A 22,938-nucleotide genomic window follows, 5' to 3' on the forward strand; every position below is an offset into this window, starting at 1 on the left:
TAAATGAAGCAAAATTGAAATTCGTTCATGTATAATATTTATTTTGAAAATACTTATCACTTTTATACATCATTTCTTGTATATTAATTTCTGTAATTTAAATAATTCACCGGTAAAGGATTCTTAAGCTACAACCCTAAAAAACAAGATTTGTTTTCATATAATTATCATATTCAGAACTTAATTATTAATATTAAAAAATAATCAGTATCACATTCTTCATCCTCATTTGTTCTTTTTATAACGATTTGCAGAGTCATATTGGTGCAAAAATTTGCGCATTTATGGCAAGAAAATAACGTACTTTATCTGTACGTGAGTAGGCGTGACAGTATTTTCAAAACGCTAACTTATTTCGATGATATGGAAAATTCTAGTCTTTTCAAATTTAAAATCAAAGAAACCACAAATACGCAAGTGGTCTTTCGATTCATTGCGAAATAATTTAAAAAAAGAATCTGCGAAAAATGAGTGATCTTTGACTTTGAAAATCAAAAATAATAAAATAACAGTAAAATAAAATAAAATACATGGCTGGTGTGACGTGGAAGAGGGATGGGGGATGGGTGGGGGGGGGGTGGTAGAAGAATATATTTACAATGTAATAAGATTATATTAGCTTATATAATGCGTATTATTTTCTGTATCTAAATATTATCATGGATAATATGAGAAAAATGAAAATGTACGCCACAACGCTGATAAAACCGTACCAAACATAGATATTTTCTAGGCCCCAACCCCTAGAGAATAGCGATCTTAAAGCGATATTATTCATAGTCACTGGTACCAAGTAAGCTAAACTTCGGAACATTCGAGGAATTCCTTCTAGAGGCCATAAGAAACCTAAAAAAGAAAAACAATCATAAAAGTTTAAAAAGTAAAAATTTTCTAAAAGCGGTAAGCCTAAAATCGTCTACTGTAGTGGTGTTACGCCTAAAATCGTCTACTGTAGTGGTGTTACGCCTAAAATCGTCTACTGTAGTGGTGTTACGCCTAAAATCGTCTACTGTAGTGGTGTTACGCCTAAAATCGTCTACTGTAGTGGTGTTACGCCTAAAATCGTCTACTGTAGTGGTGTTACGCCTAAAATCGTCTACTATATGAGTGTTAAGCCTAAAATCGTCTACTATATGAGTGTTAAGCCTAAAATCGTCTACTATATGAGTGTTAAGCCTAAAATCGTCTACTATATCAGTGTTAAGCCTAAAATCGTCTACTATGTCAGTGTTAAGCCTAAAATCGTCTACTATGTCAGTGTTAAGCCTAAAATCGTCTACTATGTCAGTGTTAAGCCTAAAATCGTCTACTATGTCAGTGTTAAGCCTAAAATCGTCTACTATGTCAGTGTTAAGACTAAAATCGTCTACTATATGAGTGTTAAGCCTAAAATCGTCTACTGAAGAAGTGTTAAGCCTAAAATCGTCTACTATATGAGTGTTAAGCCTAAAATCGTCTACTGTAGAAGTATTAAGCCTAAAAAAATAAGTAGCAAACTTACCACAGGTAACAAGATTAGGATACATGATTCCCAAGCCAATCATTACTCCGGTATTAACATTTTTCGTTAAAGCTGATATTAATAAACCAAAGAGACATCCGCAAATTCCTTGTAAAACTACCAGGACAACTATATAAAATACGTTTCCTTTTGGATCCGTGAAGAAAATAGTCAGCTGAACGATCAACATGAGAGCCACTTGAACGAAGACCACCAATATATTCGTTAATACTTGAGCGGTGAATATTTGAGCCTTGGAGACTCCGCAAATCTGGAGCCGTTCAAACACTCCAACCTCCTGCTCCATTATTAACGTGATCCCAGTTAAAGCAGCAGCCAAATAGTGAATACAAATTAATAAAACCGTCGGAGATATATATTCCGAATATTTCACTTTCAAACTCCCGAAAATTGGCTTTTGAAACTAAATTAAAAGAAAAATAATAAACTTTTAGAGTTAAAATAATCCTAATACATAATATTTTTTTTACGTTACCTCAACTGGAAGTCTGGCAATTTGAGGGGTCGCTTCTAAAGTTATCAAAACAGTCATATGAAATCGTTGAAATGACTTGAATATGTAGTTGAACATATTCAAAGACAGAATTTGATCTGGAATTTAATGTGAAATTAATTAATAAATAAATCTAGAAAGAAAGATTCCCGAAGTTTTCTCTTGTACGTACTCGTTGTATCCATGTAGAGCTTGATGTTCGAGCATTCAATGGTAGCATTATTGACTAGAATTCCTAAATTAAGTCGATGAAGAAAACAATACGAGAAGTCTCCTACAAAATGAACCGCGGCTACACACTCCCCTCTTCGAACGCAATCTAAACCATCTTCCAAATTTCTATACGGGATCTGAAACATTCCAAAATTGTTAGGGAAAGGTTATTTATTAAGGGAAAAGGCCAGGTAACGTAACATTATTGCCTTTTTCTAAATATAAAAGGAAAAAATAAATGATCTCTTATTACAATATGATAATTAGCATTTAATTAGTCTTAAAAATAATCAGGGACTACCGCGCCATCCGCCATTGATTTACTGACGTCTGCTACCCAGAACGCACCTTACCCCTTGCGTCTCTCAGCCTGTGAGAATTCAACCAATAATGTAAGGGTAAGTGGTTCTGGCTAGCAGACGCCACTAAACCAATGGCAGATGGCGCGGTAGTCCTCGCTTCTAAGACTAATTAATTCTAATTATTACGTAATCATTTATTTCTTTTTTAATACTTATTCTTTTATACTTAGAAAAAGGTATAATGTTGCGTTTCCTTTAATATTTATTAGCAATTAATTAATACTTTAATAATAGGATAATCGTCCAATTCATCAAGAAGGTTTTGGGTAAGGTAAATCGGATCCTCTTCATTAACAACGGCCAGTTTTATGCCGGAAATATCCTCTCCGATGCATAATCCAAATAAAGCGACGGTAAGGGCCGGTAAAATGAATTGAAAGAACAACATCAATAAGCTTCGTCGCAGCAATTGAAAATTTTTCTTCGTTAAATGAGCGACTTTTATGGGGGTACTTTTAGAAACTCGGCAATCGCGAACAATTGAAACCATTTCATTGATAACTTTATTCTTAAACGGAACCGTAGGTTTCTTAGCGGGTTCTTTCTTAATTTGATCCGTTTTTTGATTCTGAAAATGAATTAATTTACGTCATATTAATCTTATTTAAACTGTTTTTAATTTTTTCAGGGAGCCCACTCTTAAATTTAAATTCCTTATAGGAAATATAGGAATTTTTTTCCGTAATTATAGGATTTTATAGGAGAAAAAATCACGTGTTTTTATAGGAAAATATAGGACTAAAATGCAGCTCTAATATAATACAATTTTGGGGATTAAAATATGTAGAAAAATCCCAAAAAATAAAATAAAAAACAAATTGGATTTTACTTTGAAAACTCAGAAGAACTTAATTAAAATATAACATAATATAATATATCAAAAATCCTAAGCGAGCTCCACAATTTCGGTCTCCATTCAAATGTGATCTCGATAAAAAAAAAAAGCTAAATTTTGATAAATTTGATGCTTAACTATACGAAAACTTCGACTAAGTCAAAAATATAGGATATTATAGGTCCTTTCATGAAATTATAGGAAAATAAAGGACAGGTTCAAAAATATAGGAATTTATAGGAATTATAGGACCGGTACGGGCTCCCTGTTTTTTAAATGAAATTTTGTTGGTTTCTTTACCAATAAATTTTGACTTTCAGGATCTTGGGAATTAGATCCACTGGCGGCAGCAGCGGCCGCCGCCGCAGCGTTACTAGACTCCGTTGTTACACATAGTTTATAGAAACAAGCCTCGAGACTGCTATCTCCGTAATGGCTCATAATTAACGTGGGACTGGCTTCGAATAAAATTTTACCATCCCTCATGAGACCAATCTATAAGAAAGAACAACGAAATTATTAAATACAAATCTCAGAAGGGTAAAAATATATAAGATAAAAAGAAACGTTACAGTGTTTGCATCCTTGGCTTCGTCAATATAATGAGTTGTAAGAAACACAGTCCTTTTATACTGCGAAGTCAATTCAATCATATAATTCCATATCGTTTGACGTAAAACTGGATCGAGACCAACTGTTGGTTCGTCTAAAATTAGTAGAGGAGCGTCGCGAAGAAGGGCCGTCACAAATGATACTCGTCTTTTTTGACCACCGCTATAGAAATAAATACAATTCAGAGTTCATACAACTTTTGAAAACCGTTTTCCCAAAGTTTTCCAGTTTTTCTTTCTATATTTTTCCCTGAGTTTTCCAGATTTTTTCCCGTATTATTGCCTTAGGTTTTTTTCCATATGTATCCCGGTGTTTTCCAGGTTTTTTCCCATATGTATCCCGGTGTTTTCCAGGTTTTTTCCCATATGTATCCCGGTGTTTTCCAGGATTTTTCCCATATGTATCCCGGTGTTTTCCAGGTTTTTTCCCATATGTATCCCGGTGTTTTCCAGGTTTTTTTCCCATATTTATCCCGGTGTTTTCCTGTTTTTTCCCCATATTTATCCCGGTGTTTTCCTGTTTTTTCCCATATGTATCCCAGTGTTTTCCAGGTTTTTTCCCATATTTATCCAGCTAGGTGTTTTCCAGGTTTTTTCCCCATATGTATCCCAGTGTTTTCCAGTTTTTTTCCCATATGTTTCCCTGCATTTTCCAGGTTCATTCTCCAATATGGAGTAATAACAACGGGAGTGTTTTTTATAGTTGAAGCAACCGCTTTGGAGCAAACTTACTCAAACCTCACAAAATTCCCTGAACTTTACTAAAAAAAAATTCCCTTGAGTTTTTTGTCGACTATCTATTTCCCAGTACGTGTTTTCCAGGTTTATATAAACCCTGTAATTATTTTTCTTGTGTCTTTGGTAGGCATTAAAAAAAAAAAGATAAAACATGTTCTTAAAAAGAATAAAATAAAAAAACCCAAAAAAGAGACTTCAGATTATTAACAGGTTTAGTTTTTTTCAAGGTTAAACTTCCAGACGAGATAATGATCAACTTTTTCCACTGTTAGCTATTAGGTTACTGAAAATAACCTGTATAATAGGATATCTCGCTTGAATTTAACTCTTTTTGCCCTATGGCTATTCTTAATAGTTAATACGCTACAGAAATACTAGTTTAAAAAAAGAATATGATAAATATAAAAATAATAATGATAATAAATTTTAATCTTGAGTTATATTTCGCGTCTAGAACACGTGTCTACAGGGAAAATAAAATAATCATAATAATTATTAAATATGCAGAAGCGAAATTTATCTTTAAAATGATTATTTTCTAAATACTTCCGTTAAAAAGATAAATTTTCAACGTTATCTTATAAATTTAATTTACATATATTAATTTTAAAGTGGTCTTTCAATAACATAAGTTGAAACAATGATTGTAAACAAATCTACTAAACATACAAGGAAAATGGAGAAATAAATAAATAAATATGCGAGTCAATTTTAATTTTAATTTTTCAATTTAAGTAAACTAAAGAAAAGATTAATGTAAATTATTTACCTCATGGATCCAATCTGGCGATGTTTAGGAGGGAGCTCAAAAAGCTTGGAGTATTTATCAATTCTGTCTTGCAAAGTGGATGGGTTGATACCGTATAAACGTCCAAAAAGCCAAAGAGTTTCTTGAATTGATAGTTGCGTAAACAGTGACAATTCCTAAAATTTTATTAATGGAAAAAATTAATAAAGGTTGGTATTTCAGTTTCCCTTTGAAACATTCAGCAATTAATGCTAATATTTTAAGGAAAGTAAGTTTCAAGAAGAAAATATTATTTTTGCTAATTATTTCCTGGTAAGAGCAATTATAAACTAAATATACTAAAATTTCTACTTTTCCAAAAAAAAAAAAAAAAAAAAAAAGTTGTGAGCGTTCGTGGTAATTAAGTAACATACCTGTGGCATAAATCCAATTCCACGATTCTTTTTCGACAACCATATTTCGCCTTCTTGAAGTTTTAATGAGTCTGTCATGCATTTTAAAATGGTAGTTTTCCCACAACCACTTGGTCCTAACAAGGCATATCTATATAATTTTGTAAAGAAATTTAACATTTTTTAAAAAGGTTCAATAAAATTGTTAAAAAACCTAATTTCCGAACTTACATTTCGCCTTTTGGAACATTGATATTGACTCCATCTAAAATGACATTACCCTTCTTAGTGTATTTGAAGTGAGCATTTGAAATCTGGGCTGCTAAGTTTTCTTTGTCAAAATCAGGCTACAATTTTTAAATATTAATATAAAATTTTAAACCCTTTCAATCATACTTTGATGATTTCAAGCATTTAAACTTACATCGGGTAGTTTGGGTTTAGCGGGAACTATTGTGACATTATATGGTCCATCATTAAAATTAGTTTCTTCATCATCTATACAATCAATTTCTTCACCACATTCTGTTTCCGCAGCTTCGGGTTTATTGATTTCATCACGAGTCACTAAAATAGACGTAAAAATAATGAATAATAAACATAATTTTATTTAATTAGACCTTGTACCAAAGTGGTACAAACGGTACACGTGGACGGATGCAATTCATAATACGCTAAGCCTAACTGTCATTTGCTGTCAAAGCTCAATAAAATTATTCGTCTGCTACAAATAGGTCTAACACATAAAATTAGTAATAAAGAAAATATTCTTACTGTCTTAAATGTTTTTCGCAATCTATATCTAATAAATTAAACGTATAAACAATATTTCGTCAATGAGGAAATAAATTTTAATACATATTCAATAAACCGTGGAAGCCTTGTCTCATGTACCTTCAACAACGCGGGCGCGGCACGCCGGAAACAACAACACCTCTACATTGCGCAACATCGTTGCCAGCCTGCCGATTTTGTTTGGGATGCTATTGACCCTGGACATAGGTCAGGAAGGCAATGAGTGTTTTTGGAAATTTGGACTAAAAGGGGTGAATTTCCTTGTCCGGGAAGCTTTAAATTATATAATGCATAGGAAAGATGACTAGCATAAACAACAATGTCACATAAATGATAATATTTATTTTGGAAACGGTAGAAAGAGGGAATCGGCAGCTCTCTGCGCTTGAACGTATTAGGCTCTTACTGATAATAACAGAGAGTGACAATTACCTATACCGGCATAATTTCTTTTGATATGTTGTATTGCCATTTGTCTCCGAAGTGTACATTATAATTAACTATTTTATCATAAATTATTTATAAAATTGAACAGTTATGTTATAAAGAACCCCCTAGAAGCGCGGTCTTCAAAAAATTGTACTATTTTACTGCGTGTATGCAGATCTAAAAGAAACCGCGAACTTTAAAATATATAAGTCTACCTCTATTAAAAAGAATTTAGTTTTAATCTGAAAACGGATCAAGGAATTATTTCTCCATAAAAACGTGGCGTCTCTAAAATTTGAAAATTAATATTGCATTAAAATAATTGTAAGAACGTGATTAGGCCTATTAAAGAGACAAAGGTTTTTACAATCAGGGACAAATGAAGGCGTTTGAGAACATGATAACCTAAGAACTGCGCACATTTTAGCGTGTTCTTCATTTGTGGCTTAAAATAAAAAGTGTTGACCTCGCGTAAAAGATACTATCTAGACAATTCAAACTTTTTGAGGACGATCGCGTATGTTTGTTAATTAGTCTTTAAAGGCTAAGGATTTGAAGGTAATAGTAATTGAGTTCTGGTCGTAGACCCGTTCCAGGGGCCTTGCACCATAAACCGACATATATAATACCAAAAGGGAAAACAGGTCCGAGTCAAAAATGAACCCGCTCGAACCCTTATGAAATTACACCACTAAGTCAAAGACCTAATAAGACTTCCTCCTAAAGCCCTAAAATTCTCGCCTGTCATCTCGATACGCGCATATAATAAAAAAAAACAAGATTTTTACAACTTTCACTTTTCGGTGCGAAAGTTTCCTTCTAGCCGGTGGATTGACAGCCCATATCATCGGGTATCATAACAACGATAAATATGACAGTAAATGATGTGTTTCCGAGTAACACGTGATTTCCGTCGACCCAGCTTGATATAGATAGTGTAAACTCGAGTGTTGCCAGTCATTTGTGAGTGAATTTCAACCGCTATCTACAACAGACTGAAAAGCTTGTAGTTCTGTTCTTTTCAATTCCAAATTACTGGCAACCCTGAAGCGCAGTTCAAGTTAACAAACGGGGAAGTGAATTGAAACTATCTTTTGTAGAAGCAGCCCCTGATGAGGCGTAGCACAGGAGTTGCGCTAAACTTGCCAATTCTGTTTTCGCGTAAAACCCGTATCTATAAAAATGGGAACTAACCGTCTCTAAGAAATTTAACATTATGGAAATCATGGGAAGTGTCACACGTATTGTTATTACGTTACTTATGGCTACCTAAAACTAAAAGAACTGAAGCTTTTAAATACCTGAAAAGTATTTGTTATCCTTATTGACAACATCCAAAGGTATCTTGATCATTATGACGCAGTACGTCCGGTGATAAATGAACACAAAATTATCCGAGCTTTCCCGATCTTCAAATGCACAACAAGTACCGTTGTAAAACTTCGATATCGCAGATTTCTAAAAACACACAGAAAAATATCGATGCCTTTGAGTCGAAATTTGTTTGTTACGACGCTACGAAGATTATTTGAAATCTCTTCAACGCGTAGACAAAACAGCTCCCCCGGTACATTCCACAACCCTTTCTACAATGGACAGTAGTTCTTTGAAAAGCTTTTTCCAGTAACTGGGAGGGTGAAATTTTCTCTTAGATAGAGTAGAACGCAATCGGAATTAATTTAAGTTTCAAGGAGGATGTTAAAAAGTCATTTTGCTTCCCTCCCCCCTTACTTTCTTTCTTTCTTTTTTTTAAGCCAACTATATTCAAGGTTAGGGAAGGAATCACTGCACAAGTATCAACACCCTGTCTTATCTACAATATATTCAAATACAGTTTAACTCAGGGAGATGAAATTACTCCATGTATCAGGTTTTACAGTAAAGGATTTTATTTCTTGTCAAGTTAAATTTGTGGTTTATGATTATAAATATGGATTAGGGTAGATGAAAATAGAGATAAACAAGTAGTTAATTCGGATTTATTTATTATAGAGAGACCCTGAGAATTGTAGTAAACAGTACAATGTAATATTTCTAAGAACACCTCGCGTCTTTTTTTAACTATGATTGAATTATGAGAAATTATTCACGCTCACATTCTCTGTAACCTAATGACTAACCAATTACAGTGTCAAAGATTAGGCTTAATTATTAAAATGAGTGATTAGCCCCTCGTATTTACACCCTTGCTTATGCGCAACTTTCATATAGAAAAACCGGATTTTGTTTAACCAAACATTCAACTGAGATTTACTACGACTGAACGTTTCTTGATTCAAATATATATAAACAAGTTAAATTACAAAAATACACTTGAAACGAATTTTCTCACAACTTTACTTTCACCACGCATGTGCGTCATATAGCCTAATTATCAGTGTAGATAATGAATATAATTTAGATGAGCTAAACCAAATTTTCTAGAGGAAAAAAAAGTGTCATCATTTGCACTCAAATCACGTACGAAATAGATTAATACCCAGATCACATTTCTCGAGATCCTATCTTTCAAAAGAAGAAGCAGAAGTATATAATACTTCTCTTCGACAGAAGTGTACCACAAAGCGTGGTAAGTGTAACGTCATTCTTCCCAACATCAAATTTACATTTGGAGTAAGGTTACTAAACCGAATCACATACGCGATAAATAGTTCCCTTATCATTACTCTATTAGCGTTTAACTATTTGGCAAGACAGGCTTATGGATTTTTGTCCCACCAAAAGACGAGGTTTGTGGGTTGTTTGCTGGGGATTTAGTGCCATACAATTGCGAAATTCAACGGTGCGATGCCCATTTGAAGTTTGATGAGCGGGAAAGCAAACAAAATGGGTGAGCCTTGGAAGAATGACGTTACATAACTAAGTATTAAGAGGATACAGAGTGTCATCCTTCTTCTATTATCCCCTTCTGGAAGAAGTTATACCATGATAGGCTTTCAGTGTGTTTATATTATTATATTCGACAGTTTTCCTTCAAACATATGACCATGAACTTACGCAGTAAAGGGATTAAAAGGGGTAAAATTTTAATACCAGATTTCTAGACAAGGTTCGGTTCACATGATTTGACAAATGTTGTTTTCTCTACGAATAAGGACTTGCTAGATTGAATATAAACAAAGGAGTCATTCTTGATTTAAGCTCGAATGACAATGATGAATTTTATTCTTTTGTTATTTATTTTAATGTTTGGACTGTGTGTACATCATTATTACCCTTAAAAAGTTTGCATAATTTTCGTTTTTAAAGTTATTCTGCTTTCTTACGAGGCAGGAAGTTTACATTGGGGATAAGAAAACTGAGTGCTTTTCATTCAAAAACAACATGCCACGAGGAAGGGGAAATTAAGAATCTAGAATATCAAGGTCATTCTAACATTAACTGTTTAAAGCTAGCCAAGGGGGGAAGTAAGTAAAGATGTAATTCCGACCCCTAACCTCACTTCCTCGCTGTTCTTATTTAGAGTTACAAAGTCCATGCACAAAGTGACAAATTTATTTTATAATCTTATGAAAAAAAAAGTTTGTTATATAGTTAATGGCCTGTTTATCTTTAAGATTTATTATAGTATTTGAGCGACTAAACTTTCTTTAGAAAGATAAATTTTTCAATGGTAATTACGAAATTTGTTGGCTTAGAAACCCCTCAAACAGTTTCGAAAAGGTATCCATGTTTCAAGGTAACTAAAGTGATCTATTACAATTTAGATTTTTGACATAATTATAGTTAGAAAATATAGGTATAAAACTCGTACGTTTTTCGTAAGGGCTATAAAATAAATTTAATCACTTTCCTTTGAGCACTAACGAACCATAGACGGAAAAATAATATCTTTCCCGATGTTTAAGGTTCCGCCATAAAACAAAGACTTTTCGAAATAAATAAATTAAAAAAAAAGATTTTTTATTTGAACACACGTCTCTAATCTTTATAATCATAACATCGTAAAATTTATCTAAAATACTATACTTTTTCTACGGAAGTTTTTAGTTTCGAATCTGTTATTATATAAATTTTAAATTTAGGAGATTTTTGTCTTTCCTCCAATGTTTGTCAGACCGTTGTTCAGCATAGTTCAGTTTGATTCAGTACTTGACTTTTTACAAACTGACTGACAACAGATAAACCCGAGAAACGGAAGGAGTTTCCTATTGCCCTTAATGTAATGTTGGGTTCAGGTTATGTTAAATTTATAAAGATAAAAGAAATTGACCTAAAAACGTTAGATCTTCAATTTTTGGCGCGAAAAAAAAAATCGCACGTGCTTTTCAATTATCGTTTTCAAATTATGAGTAAACTCTTGAACTTTTTTTTGAAACAGAAACTATATCAAGAGAAGGTTTAAATATTAATAAAAGTTTCTTAGAAGTACATAATCAGTTCTGTTTGCCTTAACCTTCAAAATGGAAGACATTATTTTTTTTTGAAGGTAAAGGAGAGGGAATTCCGAAGTTTAACGTCAAAAAGACATAAAATTAATGTCAGTTTATTACTTTGCCCCAAGCTTCGTAATTAATAAGTTTTTTTTTTTTTTAGGAATTATTCTGTAGAAGGTTTCACTTTCCAGCTAATAATAATTTTGATCACGTATCTAATCTTAGGTATATATATATATATATATATATCTACAGCGTGGAAAAGATAAGACTAACATTAATTTCGTCTGTATATCACGATACCGAAAGTACGAAATTTATTAATTAGCAAAATATTTACTCCTTCGATTTGATAACTACTATCAATTATCATAAATTATAAATTATAAATAATATAATTTTAATTAACAATGAAGGAAAAACGCTAGAAAGTTATTATTTGAGGGAAAGAAGTGATATCTAGTTTATTAGGGAGAAGATATAAGATGCCTAAGTATTCGCGCGCCATTGTCCCAGTCCCCCTTTCAAAATACAAGGGGGGACGTAAAAGGAGGCCGGGCTATTTCGCCTCTCCTCAGTCGGAAAATACGTAATTTTCGTCATTCGCGTCGGGTTGACGTGGGTTTTCAAAGACCAATGAGATGCTGGTTGTAGTTTAGAGGCGGGGATTAACCCCGGACCTTCGTTTGGACTGGAGATAAAGCTGGAAATGTGGCACGAATTTATACCTTCTCCCTAATAAACTAGATATCACTTCTTGTTCAGGGCTGCTATATTTTCAGACAACGCGAGTGTGAGTGTCGGTACGATCTTGTCCACACATTATTCAACCAAACCATCACGTGTATATTTAACGTGATGTTTAAACCTGTACATTAAAGGAAGGTTAAAGAGTAGTAATAGGTCTTATAATTCGTCGATGAATAGATTAAAAATATCATTCGATGTTCATCTTCACCCTCTCTTTAACATTCTTAATCCTCAAAGGGTTTTTTTTCTGGTGTTTCCAAAATAGCGTGTTTTAAATACTAAAACGGGGTTTGCTGTTTACACGTGACCTCAAGTTAAAATTGATTAGTTTTAATGATAAAGATAAAGATAGATACGCAATTAACAAGTATGAATTCCGACCCAATGCCCAAAGTGACGTGAAAGAGTCACGCAAAGTAATAATTTCCAAGGTGAAGTGGCTTTTTAATACCATACCTGAATTTTATAAATAATTGCTATATTCTTTAACCCGAATAAAACCATTAGTGATATATTTTCCATAAGTACGACACTTTGTATATCTAAAAAACTAAAATCTTACAAAGCGTTACAACATTGGTTTAACTAACAACGCTACCAAAACGTCTCACTCGCCAATAACATAAACTTATGATAAGTATACCACTAGATTCTATACCTACGTCACTTCAGTAAATAATGGACAGGTAATTACCAATTAAGGCTGGAGCCACCAGTTCTTTTTTAAATCATAGGTCTTTGTTCATGACATGGTCCAAGTCATATAGCTTACTTAAGTACCACCAGCCAAGATCACGAAGTCTTATCCTAACTTTTAAGGATTCCACAGGTAATCTCTCTAATTTTCTGTTAATGTGTATTACTAGTTCCTCATAAAATTACCCTGTCGGCAAAATGTCATAAAACATTTTCGACTCAAATTCCCCTTCATTTCTTGTACACCTTCCAGAAACACCCAATATATAATTTCACCGAAAGTTATTTTTATCCAAGGACACCGAGATTAAAATTATTTACCTTTTTTCTCTGTTACTATTAACTATTATCAGTTTATTCTACAGATAGATAATAATTTTCATGTATTAAAAAAAAGTACCTTTTCAAAGAAGAGAAGTGTTTTTTGAGTGCGATGGAATAAAAAAAAAACTCTTACTTGAAAATTTGAAAGATTTTCGACCTCTTTTTAAAAGCTTGTATTCAATCTTTCAATCCATGTTTGTTATATTTTGAAAAAAATGTTATTCACGAGAAAAACGCTCACGTGTTCTGTACCTGGTTATTTTTTTCTCGCAATATTTTCGAAGGCCACTAAACAGTTTTATTTTATTAATTAGAAAATTTAAGAAATTGACCGAAAAACGAATTTCTAGACGTAATATAAGGAAAATTTCCAAAAACATCTTCTCAATACGCCAGTCACGAACTTCAAACATAAAATAATGCTAACCTAACTTAACCGAATATATTCGGCTATTATCGTTTTCGTTGGAGGTATTTTCTTCTAGGCCTAGGTCTAATGGTAATGGGCAATTTTGAGTCGAAAATGTTCTATGAAATTTTGCCCTTATCAGGACCACTGTTTTCGAGTTATGAAGGGAGTGTTTTAGTGATGGCCCCTTAAATAAATTAAAAATCATTGCCATTCTGTTTCCTAATTACATTTAAGGGGTCATTCGTAAAATACTACAATCACAACTTTGATAACGGTTACCCGGACGTCAAAACGTCATAGAACATTTTCGAGTCAAAATCGCCCAAAGAACTTCCATTATTTTATGCTAGACTTATCAGGAACACCCTGTATATTTGAGAAAGTGGTTTGTATAGTTTATTATAAAATGAAGTTTTGTCCACAAATTATTCATTATCTATACTAGCGCTGCACGTCGAGTCACAGCATCAATAACCTTGTGGTCATAACCACAGCGAATATTTCAAGTGTTTTCATTGGTTTTATAATACGTGACTCCCTGCACGCCATGCACTGCCAAAGACCTATAGCTACAGATAACATCCGGAACTATGTACTGCACTTTGAATCATTTCTGAATTCAAGATCTTGATCTGCTTTTTTTTTTTCTTGCAATAACACACACGTGTCAAAGGACTCGAGATTACTGCCTGATTCATTTAACCTTATTTAATTTAATCACAATTGATTATGGTTAAGCTATTTAACCTTCCGCAATTAGTTAAAGCACCCTGTTGCGCGTGCTACAAATTCAGTTTTACCTTGAAAGCGCGTAACACATCACATTAGTTTGATTATTTGATGGATTGACCCTATTTCGCGCCTAAGAAAAAGCATTTTCGCGGTAGATGTTGATTGACACGTCTACATTGGCCAGGAAATGCCGATTATATCACGCTTGTAATGCTAGTTTAGGAAATAAATAAGACTATGATGTGAAGAATTGCCAAAGATAATACAAACCGGTCTCTATTGGCGGGAAAATAATCATTATAATTAGTGATTCCCCATGGCTCTCAAGGACTCTAATATTATGACTGCGCAGACAGAGGGTTCAAAGAGCACCGGCAAAGAAGTGTCGTTTTTAACTACCTTAGTATACAGCGAGCTTAGGGGAATACAACATTATTTACTCTCTAACCCCTTGCCCGGCTTTAAACAGCACTGTGAAATTTCGAATGACCTTGTAATAATAGACCATTCCTGTAATGTTCGACTCAAAATCCCCAGAAGAACATCCCCTTGATCATAAGATATGTTCCATAAGTATGACATTACCTATACTTCGTAATGCTAGAGACTTTTCGAGAACGACAAGCAAGAATTGACCACACGTTTCACCTACGTGACTTCATGCCAAGCTCTCATTAACCAGTGACAAACTTATGGAACGTATCTTATAAACGTATGCCTTATTTTAAGCCAGACTTAATCAGAAACGCACTGAAAAGCTTTTCCTAGAAAAAGTACAAATTTCTTATATAAAAAGATGTTGGAAGAGAATAATAAATTTAAGATTCCCTGTACGCTGATTGAAGATTAAGCGTAATCATTTGAAGACCATGAATTTGTTGTAGGGCCCCTTGGTGGTCTGCAATACGTTAATTTCAGTCAGAGTCCCTGTACACTAATTGAAGATTGCGCGTAATCATTTGAGCACCATGAATTAATTCTAGGGCCCCTTGGTGGTCTCCAAATACGTTAATACCAGTCACTGGATTTAGTGCCTCTTACAAATTATTTTAATTATTAAACTCACTGCTAAAAATCTAAACTAGCCTGATGACACCCCCTCCCTGGAAGCCACTGAACCTAACCAAATCTAAACTAACACAAAACTCAATGAATTCTACGGGGGTATGTTGACGGTGTTTAATGTTCAAGATAGAGTTACGAGGCTTGGGTTTAATTAACAATAGTTTGGGAGAGAGTATCAGGTATCAGGTCACCGTCTTATCCCCTTTAATTGCAAAAATAATTTCATTATATTACGACTGTGTTCGACTCCTTTTAAATTCGATGAAGTCGTATTAATGACTAATTATGACTAAAGCCAACAGGATATTGCTCAAACTAAAAACTGTCTAATAATAATAATAAAAAAGGAAACAAGTTAACTTACGTCTCTTAAAGGCTCAATTATCCACTAGTTCAATCTAGGTTCACTTCAATAAGGCAATAAATTGCAGCTGTTAAAACGCTTTCTCGTTAGGAAAACTCATTGTGCGTTATGACAGAAAGGTCCACAGACACAAAACAGGCTCTTGATCCGATTCCGATTCGAAGCCAAACTTTATGGGCGGCGATTCCTTGAGTTCAATCATGTTAACAAGGTTTCGAGTTTCTGCGCAACTCGGAAACGTTGACTATACGACGGCTGGGTAAAGTTCCCACCCTGTTTAAGCTTCGTGCCAAGTTTTGTGATCCTTCGGTAGAGTAGAAACCCTTCAACGTCTGATGAATTGACCGAGCTAGTGGCATTAGGTCATACCAAAGGGTCAAATACGCAACTAAAACTGTAACCACGATCTTATGGAGGTATAATGATTTAATTACGTAGTATTTTTTTTTCTAGTAAAATTTAGTTATCTTTTGTATAAAATGAGATAAGAAAATAACTAGGAATTGTGTAGATTAGATGGTTGTTTTTTTATGACTTATTGGAACAATTTAAAATGAATTAAAGGAGAAGGCACGTAGTAGATTAAATTTGAAATCGTTTCCGTTTCCAAGGAGATGTACTCGTCGCTTCGGGATTACGTGAAATCTTTGAAAGACGAACTAACCTTGACATTGAACTAACAGTACGTTTGACCAGAAATATATAATACTTCTCTTCGAGAGAAGTGTACCACAAATCGGGGTAATAGTAACGTGATTCTTCCCAACATCAGAACATTCGGAGTGATTAGCCCCTCTTATGAATCTAGTTTCTATAGTGCGGTGATTAGATAGTGATGTTTTTCCAATGGAGAGAGTGAAATCAAGAAATAGAAAGTTCATCTAAAGCAAGAAGGGATATCTAATTTACTAGGGAGAAGGTATAAGATGCCTAAGTATTCGCGCGCCATAGTCCCAGTCCCCCTTTCAAAATAAAAGGGGGCTGTAAAAGGAGGCCGGGCTATTTCGCCTCTCCTCAGTCGGAAAATACGTAATTTTAGTCATTCGCGTCGCGCTGACGTGAGTTTTCAAGAACCAATAAGATGCTGGTTGTAATTTAAAGGTGGGGATTAACTCCGGACCTACGTTTGGACTGGAGATAAAGCTAGAAATGTACCTTCTTCCTAGTAAACTAGATATCGCTTCTTGTCTAAAGTTAATCCGAGCCGTCATGTAAAAGATAGATCAGATTAAATTTCACTTGCCTAACTAAACCTCTTTGCCAAGTAATTTGATCGTTAATAACAAATCGATAACCCAATTTAGATCAGACGCGCCCATCTCATGGATGCTTCGTGTAAAACTAAACTTAACAGATATGGAAATATTTAGCAATTGAGTTCAGTATGGGTCAATTCTAGGTGAACTAAAACCACTTAGAGCCTACTAAACTTTAACAAAGACTAAGCTAATCCCTAAATAACCTAAGACAATGTTAGAAGACTACACCAGGGAATTAATTTTGATAATTTAAAATAATAATTTTTTCTTCTTAAAGAGAACAGAAGTACTTACGACATTGTTGACATGCGCAATGGAAAAATTCGTTTATTACAAGCAGATAACCCAACACACAGGGGCGAGGACGCCATAGGGGTATCCTCTCTCTCGCCAAGAAGCAACGCCAGACGGAGCCCGAGTTCACTACACCAGGTGGGAGGCTCATCAACTCGCACTGTCTCTTTCGGAGCTTCTTGGCGAGAGGGAGGATACCCCAATTGCGACCTCGCCCCTGTTTGTAAAAAACAAATTTGTCCATGCTACCATTCGTCATATAATTGCAACATGGGGAAACGTGAACGTACCAACGTTCAAAGTTGCAGGTTTTATTCCTACAATCATTAAACATTTGCTATATTTTCGGAAGGCAAACGTCAAATTTGAAAATAATTACACATTTTGTAATATCAGAAGTATATAATACTTCTCTTCTATTATCCCCTTCTGGTAATATATAAAAAAAATAACCACAAATTTTTATGTCGTTAACTAATATGAATTTACATAGACTAATTTTACCCAAGCTGGTTTTTCTCCAAAAGGGTTTTTGGGAGTTACTTTTTAAAATAAATCTAAGTATTATTTCGCTTCTAGATATCTTCTTTAATGACTATATAAATATTTAAATTATATTAGATCATTTTGAGATACTTAAATATGCTAATTACCTAAATTATTTAGAAAGTGGTTTTGATTTAACGTTTTGAAAACCTGTTATCACCGGCTGGTTAACAATGTACAACAATAATTTGATGTAATTTCTAGCTAGATCACGTGACCTTCCTAAGAAATGACCTCATTCGCAACATCGTCACCGAGATTACTAACAAACGTAAGGTTAAATATCCTTAAAATTAAATTTACTTCCCCGAAACACCTTTTAGGAAATTTAGCCCAATAACAGGAAAACCAGATAGACCACCTTCCAGCGTTGTAAATATTGCCTAAGAAGATCCATAAGTAAATAAAAATGAAAAGTGTCACTTTCACTTTCACCATAAGTTTATAAGCAATGTTCCATAAGCATGACATTTCCTATACTTCGTAATGCTAGAGACTTACAGCTCGAGCTAGTTCGAGAATTGACTACACTCGGTTTTGCAGTTCATCTTCCTCTTTAGTCTGTACAGCGCCTCACCAGGCGTGGTTTTACGAGAATCTATGACGTTTCACCTAAGTCACTTCATTACAAGCTCTCAGTAACCAGTGACAAATTTACGGAACATAGCTTAAACTTACGCTATAAGTATAGGTTATTGGCTCAAATTTCCCCAAATGTTCTTTACCAACCTTTTTCAGAGATTACCGCTAAAATTCTTCAAGTTGACCTTTACAAAACGATTTAGAAGACATAGTTGGATGGAATTTCCAGATCTCTTCCAATCCTAGCGCACTAACCCCTGCTATGTTACTTTTACCCAAAATATAAAAACATTGAAAATTCGCAAGAAAGCTACGGGATTTCAGAGACCAAATCACAACATTTAACCTTAGTAAACTTTAATTTATTCTCATTTTTCTAATTATTCAGGGTCATTTCCTTTTAGAATATATTAATTAGAGCGTCTGTATTTGATAATTACAACATGGTGGAAACAAATTATAAAATTATGCAGATTTTTCAAAATACTTGTTGAGTTTCCTATTATATTCCATTATTTTAGGCAAGGCTAAATTTAAGCGTTTGGTCGGCAATAAAAGTTAGACATACGGTTACTTTAAAGGACTTTCTCGTGGAAAATATGGTTAGATCTCGTGCCTTGCCTTTGGCCGGCTTGAGATAATTTAAAATTAGATAACGCTATCAAACTACGCGTGTACTTGAATTAAATTGGTCCATTGAGGGAAGCCGGGTTATCCCAAACGTGACTTCATTCAATTATTATTTTTTTTTATTCTTTTTCCTTATGGTAAGCGCAATTAACTTTAACTACGAAGACCAGTTTGGAATGCTTAATGTACCGACCATGTCCGATACCACATAGAGATTGCAACGCTTTACAAAGTAACCTTCCGAATTATCGACAAATCCCTGATTTTAAATACCAAATACATATCGGGATATCTTTTGTTACTGCCGTACTCTCTCCTTGAGACAAAACGTAGGATTAGAAACTAGATTTTATTTTCAAGGATTTATTTTAATGGCTATTTAGATTTTTAGAGAAGTACATTGAGACATTTTTGAGTACGAGACCATTTCAACCAGCCACCTTGCCCAGCATTCTCAACGCACTTAAGCTATAAGATAAGCGTTTGGATGCTACGATGCGGGGCAAGTTCAAGCTTTAAGCTGATAAAAACGGTTGTTGAAATTCACCTTTAACTCTAAGGCCTTTTCAAACGATACAACCTTTGACTCAACTATAGATGGGTCAAAAAGTTGAGGTAGCAAAAGTTGATCAGTCATCAATTTTTAATTTCGTGATTCAACTTGTCCAACTTCTGTTCACACGTACCAACTTAAGTTGACTCACCTAAATGAGTCAAAACGTTCTATCGTCTGAAAAGGCCTTAAGTCGTTGTAAGCGTGACTACTCTACGCTCCGGTTCAATTGAGGTTGGCACAAATCCTTTCTTTTAAGTTCGAAATTGTCTATTAATGAAATTTTGTCAAGTGCTCTTATATAAAACTATAATATCAAGGTCATTCAAATTCAAATCATATTATATTATTACTTCTGATATTATGCATATGAATTCATAGGCTATCTTAATATATTCATAATTAACACTAAGATGCATTGGCTTCGTCATTACTAACAGCAGTGTCAGGATAACTTTCTTTTTCGAACCTAACTTCCTTAAAGGGAACATTAAGCGTACTAGAGTTTAAGGTATTACGTCTTGAAATTATTATGGCGTTATTTTTAATGATTCCAACGACTTTCCTCATACCAAGAACAGACGCTAGACAACCTACTCCACCTAATGAAACCGTGTACAAAACGCCATTGGGTATATTCTCTATAAAGGAGCCAACGACCAGAGTCATGGTCAGACCCCCGATTGAGGCGAAGACCACGAAAAGACAAGATATATTATTGGATATTCCAATATACATTTCTAACCAGGCAAAAAGGGAAGCCCAGGTTGAGGCGGTACCCATACCCAAGAGCCCGGAACAAACCCACATGACACTAACGCTTGACTCTCCCCAAACGGAAAGAACAGCGCCACACGCGTTTATTATAACGACATTGGTCAGTAACATCGCGAATGGACTGACTTTGGTCGCCCCTAGAATGGCCAAACCTCTAGTGACGCAGAAAAAGAACCAAAAGACAGACGTCATAAAGGACCCGGTTGATTTGGACAGTCCCAACTTGCCCTTGACTAGATAAGTGGTCAGAAATTGAGGATACGTATTCTCGACACCCAAGTAGCACATGACGCATAGTAAGGCAAATAAGATCAGTAAACGTGGAAGGTTTTTGTCCTTGACGATTGTGGTGGGTCGAGGTTTCTCGGTGTTACTCTTCAGCTCCGTTCCGTCTAGACAGTAACTAATCAGGGATGATACCGTGATGACCAATAAGAAGGTGCTAATGATGGCATAAGGCATAACCACGTTCCCGTCGTTGGTTGAGGTTTGGTTATTAATGGAGATCATCGTGTTGTTTTCGATACTTAGAACCTGGTCATCTTCCGACAATCGTCTAATGTCCGATGATAAGAATGGTTCCGCTATTAGAGGACCCACGAAAGCGCCACTACCGTAAAAGAAATGGAGGGCTTGGATGTAAGGAGCCGGATTGACCGTCCAAAGATCCAAACACCAGACGGTACCACCTTAAAGACATCGTGGAATTCGACTTTGTTTTGACACTTACGATTCTACCGCACAACCTACCAGTATCCATAGCGCCCATCGCAAGCCCAGCTACGACCATGACGCAAATAAGCAAAAGCAGAGATGTTGAAAGGGCCACCATCAAATTGGTAAAACCAATGAGGATGAAGCAACCAATAAGCAGAACTTGCCGGTTGAAATTATCAAACATGATTCCACCTGAAATATCGTTAATTACCCCAGGTCTACGAATTTTTTACCTTGCCGGAACTTGCCTAAAATTGAACCGCCTAAGTACCCAGCGGATCTCGCGGCAAATATGTAAGCCACTTCCTGCGTAGTGGACTGAACATTTTTCTCCAAATCCAATAAGGTCGGTCCATTGACCGAGTACGCCAAACCCTGAACAATCGGTTCAACATCAACCACATGCAAAATGTTTTTGATAATATTTTCTTACCAGCCCAAAGTAACTAAGGTACAAATTGGTCGTTCTCAAGTACCGAATTACATCTTTGGAGACCATGATTCCGAGACTGTCTAGCTAAAAGCTTACTTGCCTCGAAGACGATTGTAACAAGACATTCAAAAGAACAATGATGGTGGGATACTTTCCAAAGAGTCATTACGACAAGGATTTTGATGAGCTAGCAACTTTTACCTATACGGGTAACACTAGTTTTGCTTTTCCCCTAATTTTCAACTAATTTCTCGAATAATTTTAGAGCAAGGTTATCGTTTTTAAGTGGAAAACTAATGCTTAGAAGATGCAGAAACGTGGTTAGGCATAATTGAAGCCACTAATCCGATCGCATCTCGGAATTTACCTTGAGACAATTGAAGGTTTATGTTTCTCGCCCAGAAATGTGAACGCGGCCATTTTTGTGGGAATAAAAATGGGAATAGAATGGATCAGGGTTGCCCGAGGAAGATCTTGCCCATTAAAGGGGTTATAGGCTCTCAATTGAAAAGAAGCAATTAGAGAGCCAATAGAATTTTAAGCAAACAAGAAAATTTCACAAGCGCTGGAAATTTTCAAGGGTACTTTTCAGACGCCAGTACCAGTACTTTGGGTAGATAAGCGGTTCTTAAAAAACCACCGTTTCCCAAATCAACGATTGGCGTTTGTCAATAAAACACATCTCATAATAGCAGAAGGGGATAATAGAAGAAGGATGACACTCTGTATCCTCCCTATGCTTAAGTTATGTAACGTCATTCTTCCCAGGCTCACCCTTTTAGTTTGCTTTCCCGCTCATCAAACTACAAATGGGCATCGCGCCGTAAGGTGAATTCTATCGTTGTTTGGCACTAAATCCCCAGCAATCATCCCACAAACCTCGTCTTGACGTGGGACAAAATTCACAAGCGCGTCTTGCCAAATATTTAAACGCTAATAGAGTAATGATGAGGGAACTCTTTACATGGGGTATGTGATTCGTTTTAGTAACCTTGCTCTAAGTGTTTCAATGTTGGGAAGAGTGCCGTTACACTTACCCCGCTTTGTGGTATACTTCTCTCGAAGAGAAGTATTATATACTTCTGATAATAGACAATAGTAGTCATTTTGGATCACGAGAATGGGGATATACAGCAATGTTGCCACTCAACATTGGTATGTCCCGATACTGAGGGTTGCAACCCCCCCCCCCCCCATTTTTTTTACGTCGAAAAGGACTATAGCGATACCAGCATTACGTCACTTACCTGATGGCTGAAAAATTTGTATGCTTAACTTAATAAAGGACAA

General features: G+C 35.0%; 2 protein-coding genes across 4 annotated transcripts; both read right to left on the minus strand.

Moving 5' to 3' along the window:
- Nucleotides 1-14: 14 nt before the first annotated feature.
- LOC149623356 (ABC transporter G family member 23-like) lies at nucleotides 15-16,235 on the minus strand. Of its 3 annotated transcripts, none has more exons than XM_089853156.1 (13): nucleotides 15,858-16,235; nucleotides 8,440-8,596; nucleotides 6,339-6,481; nucleotides 6,146-6,261; nucleotides 5,936-6,065; nucleotides 5,544-5,698; nucleotides 3,998-4,199; nucleotides 3,726-3,920; nucleotides 2,814-3,158; nucleotides 2,188-2,365; nucleotides 1,998-2,113; nucleotides 1,502-1,925; nucleotides 15-846 (listed from the first exon to the last, which is right to left on the minus strand). In XM_089853156.1, the coding sequence occupies exons 2-13, from the start codon at nucleotides 8,489-8,491 to the stop codon at nucleotides 635-637; spliced, it is 2,268 nt and encodes a 755-aa protein (XP_089709282.1). In that variant the 5' UTR covers nucleotides 8,492-8,596; nucleotides 15,858-16,235; the 3' UTR covers nucleotides 15-634. The 3 variants fall into 3 exon arrangements, with proteins under 3 accessions (XP_089709282.1, XP_089709283.1, XP_089709284.1); XM_089853157.1 differs by lacking the exon at nucleotides 15,858-16,235 and adding an exon at nucleotides 13,418-13,544; XM_089853158.1 differs by lacking the exons at nucleotides 8,440-8,596; nucleotides 15,858-16,235 and adding an exon at nucleotides 6,689-6,851.
- Nucleotides 16,236-19,498: 3,263 nt separating this feature from the next.
- LOC149623357 (sodium-dependent glucose transporter 1A-like) lies at nucleotides 19,499-22,320 on the minus strand. The gene is made up of 5 exons (XM_089853167.1): nucleotides 22,016-22,320; nucleotides 21,649-21,849; nucleotides 21,464-21,590; nucleotides 21,249-21,407; nucleotides 19,499-21,187 (listed from the first exon to the last, which is right to left on the minus strand). The coding sequence occupies exons 2-5, from the start codon at nucleotides 21,712-21,714 to the stop codon at nucleotides 20,130-20,132; spliced, it is 1,410 nt and encodes a 469-aa protein (XP_089709293.1). The 5' UTR covers nucleotides 21,715-21,849; nucleotides 22,016-22,320; the 3' UTR covers nucleotides 19,499-20,129.
- Between the last annotated feature and the right edge of the window lie 618 nt (nucleotides 22,321-22,938).

This window comes from Phalangium opilio, unplaced genomic scaffold (assembly GCF_054372755.1).
Source record: "Phalangium opilio isolate 3A_F unplaced genomic scaffold, DU_Popi_V2 ptg000113l_1, whole genome shotgun sequence".
Taxonomy (NCBI): Eukaryota; Metazoa; Arthropoda; class Arachnida; order Opiliones; family Phalangiidae; genus Phalangium; species Phalangium opilio.

Coding starts and splice junctions, on each gene's coding strand:
- LOC149623356 (XM_089853156.1), bottom strand. CDS start 8,491: ATGATCAAGATACCTTTGGATGTTGTCAATAAGGATAACAAATACTTT. Junction 6,482..8,439: donor GGATAACAAATACTTTTCAG/GTATTTAAAAGC, acceptor CGTCTATTTTAG/TGACTCGTGATGAAATCAAT. Junction 3,159..3,725: donor CTGAAAGTCAAAATTTATTG/GTAAAGAAACCA, acceptor ATTCATTTTCAG/AATCAAAAAACGGATCAAAT.
- LOC149623357 (XM_089853167.1), bottom strand. CDS start 21,714: ATGGTCTCCAAAGATGTAATTCGGTACTTGAGAACGACCAATTTGTAC. Junction 21,591..21,648: donor ACCTTAGTTACTTTGGGCTG/GTAAGAAAATAT, acceptor CCGATTGTTCAG/GGTTTGGCGTACTCGGTCAA. Junction 21,408..21,463: donor CTTAGGCGGTTCAATTTTAG/GCAAGTTCCGGC, acceptor ACGATATTTCAG/GTGGAATCATGTTTGATAAT.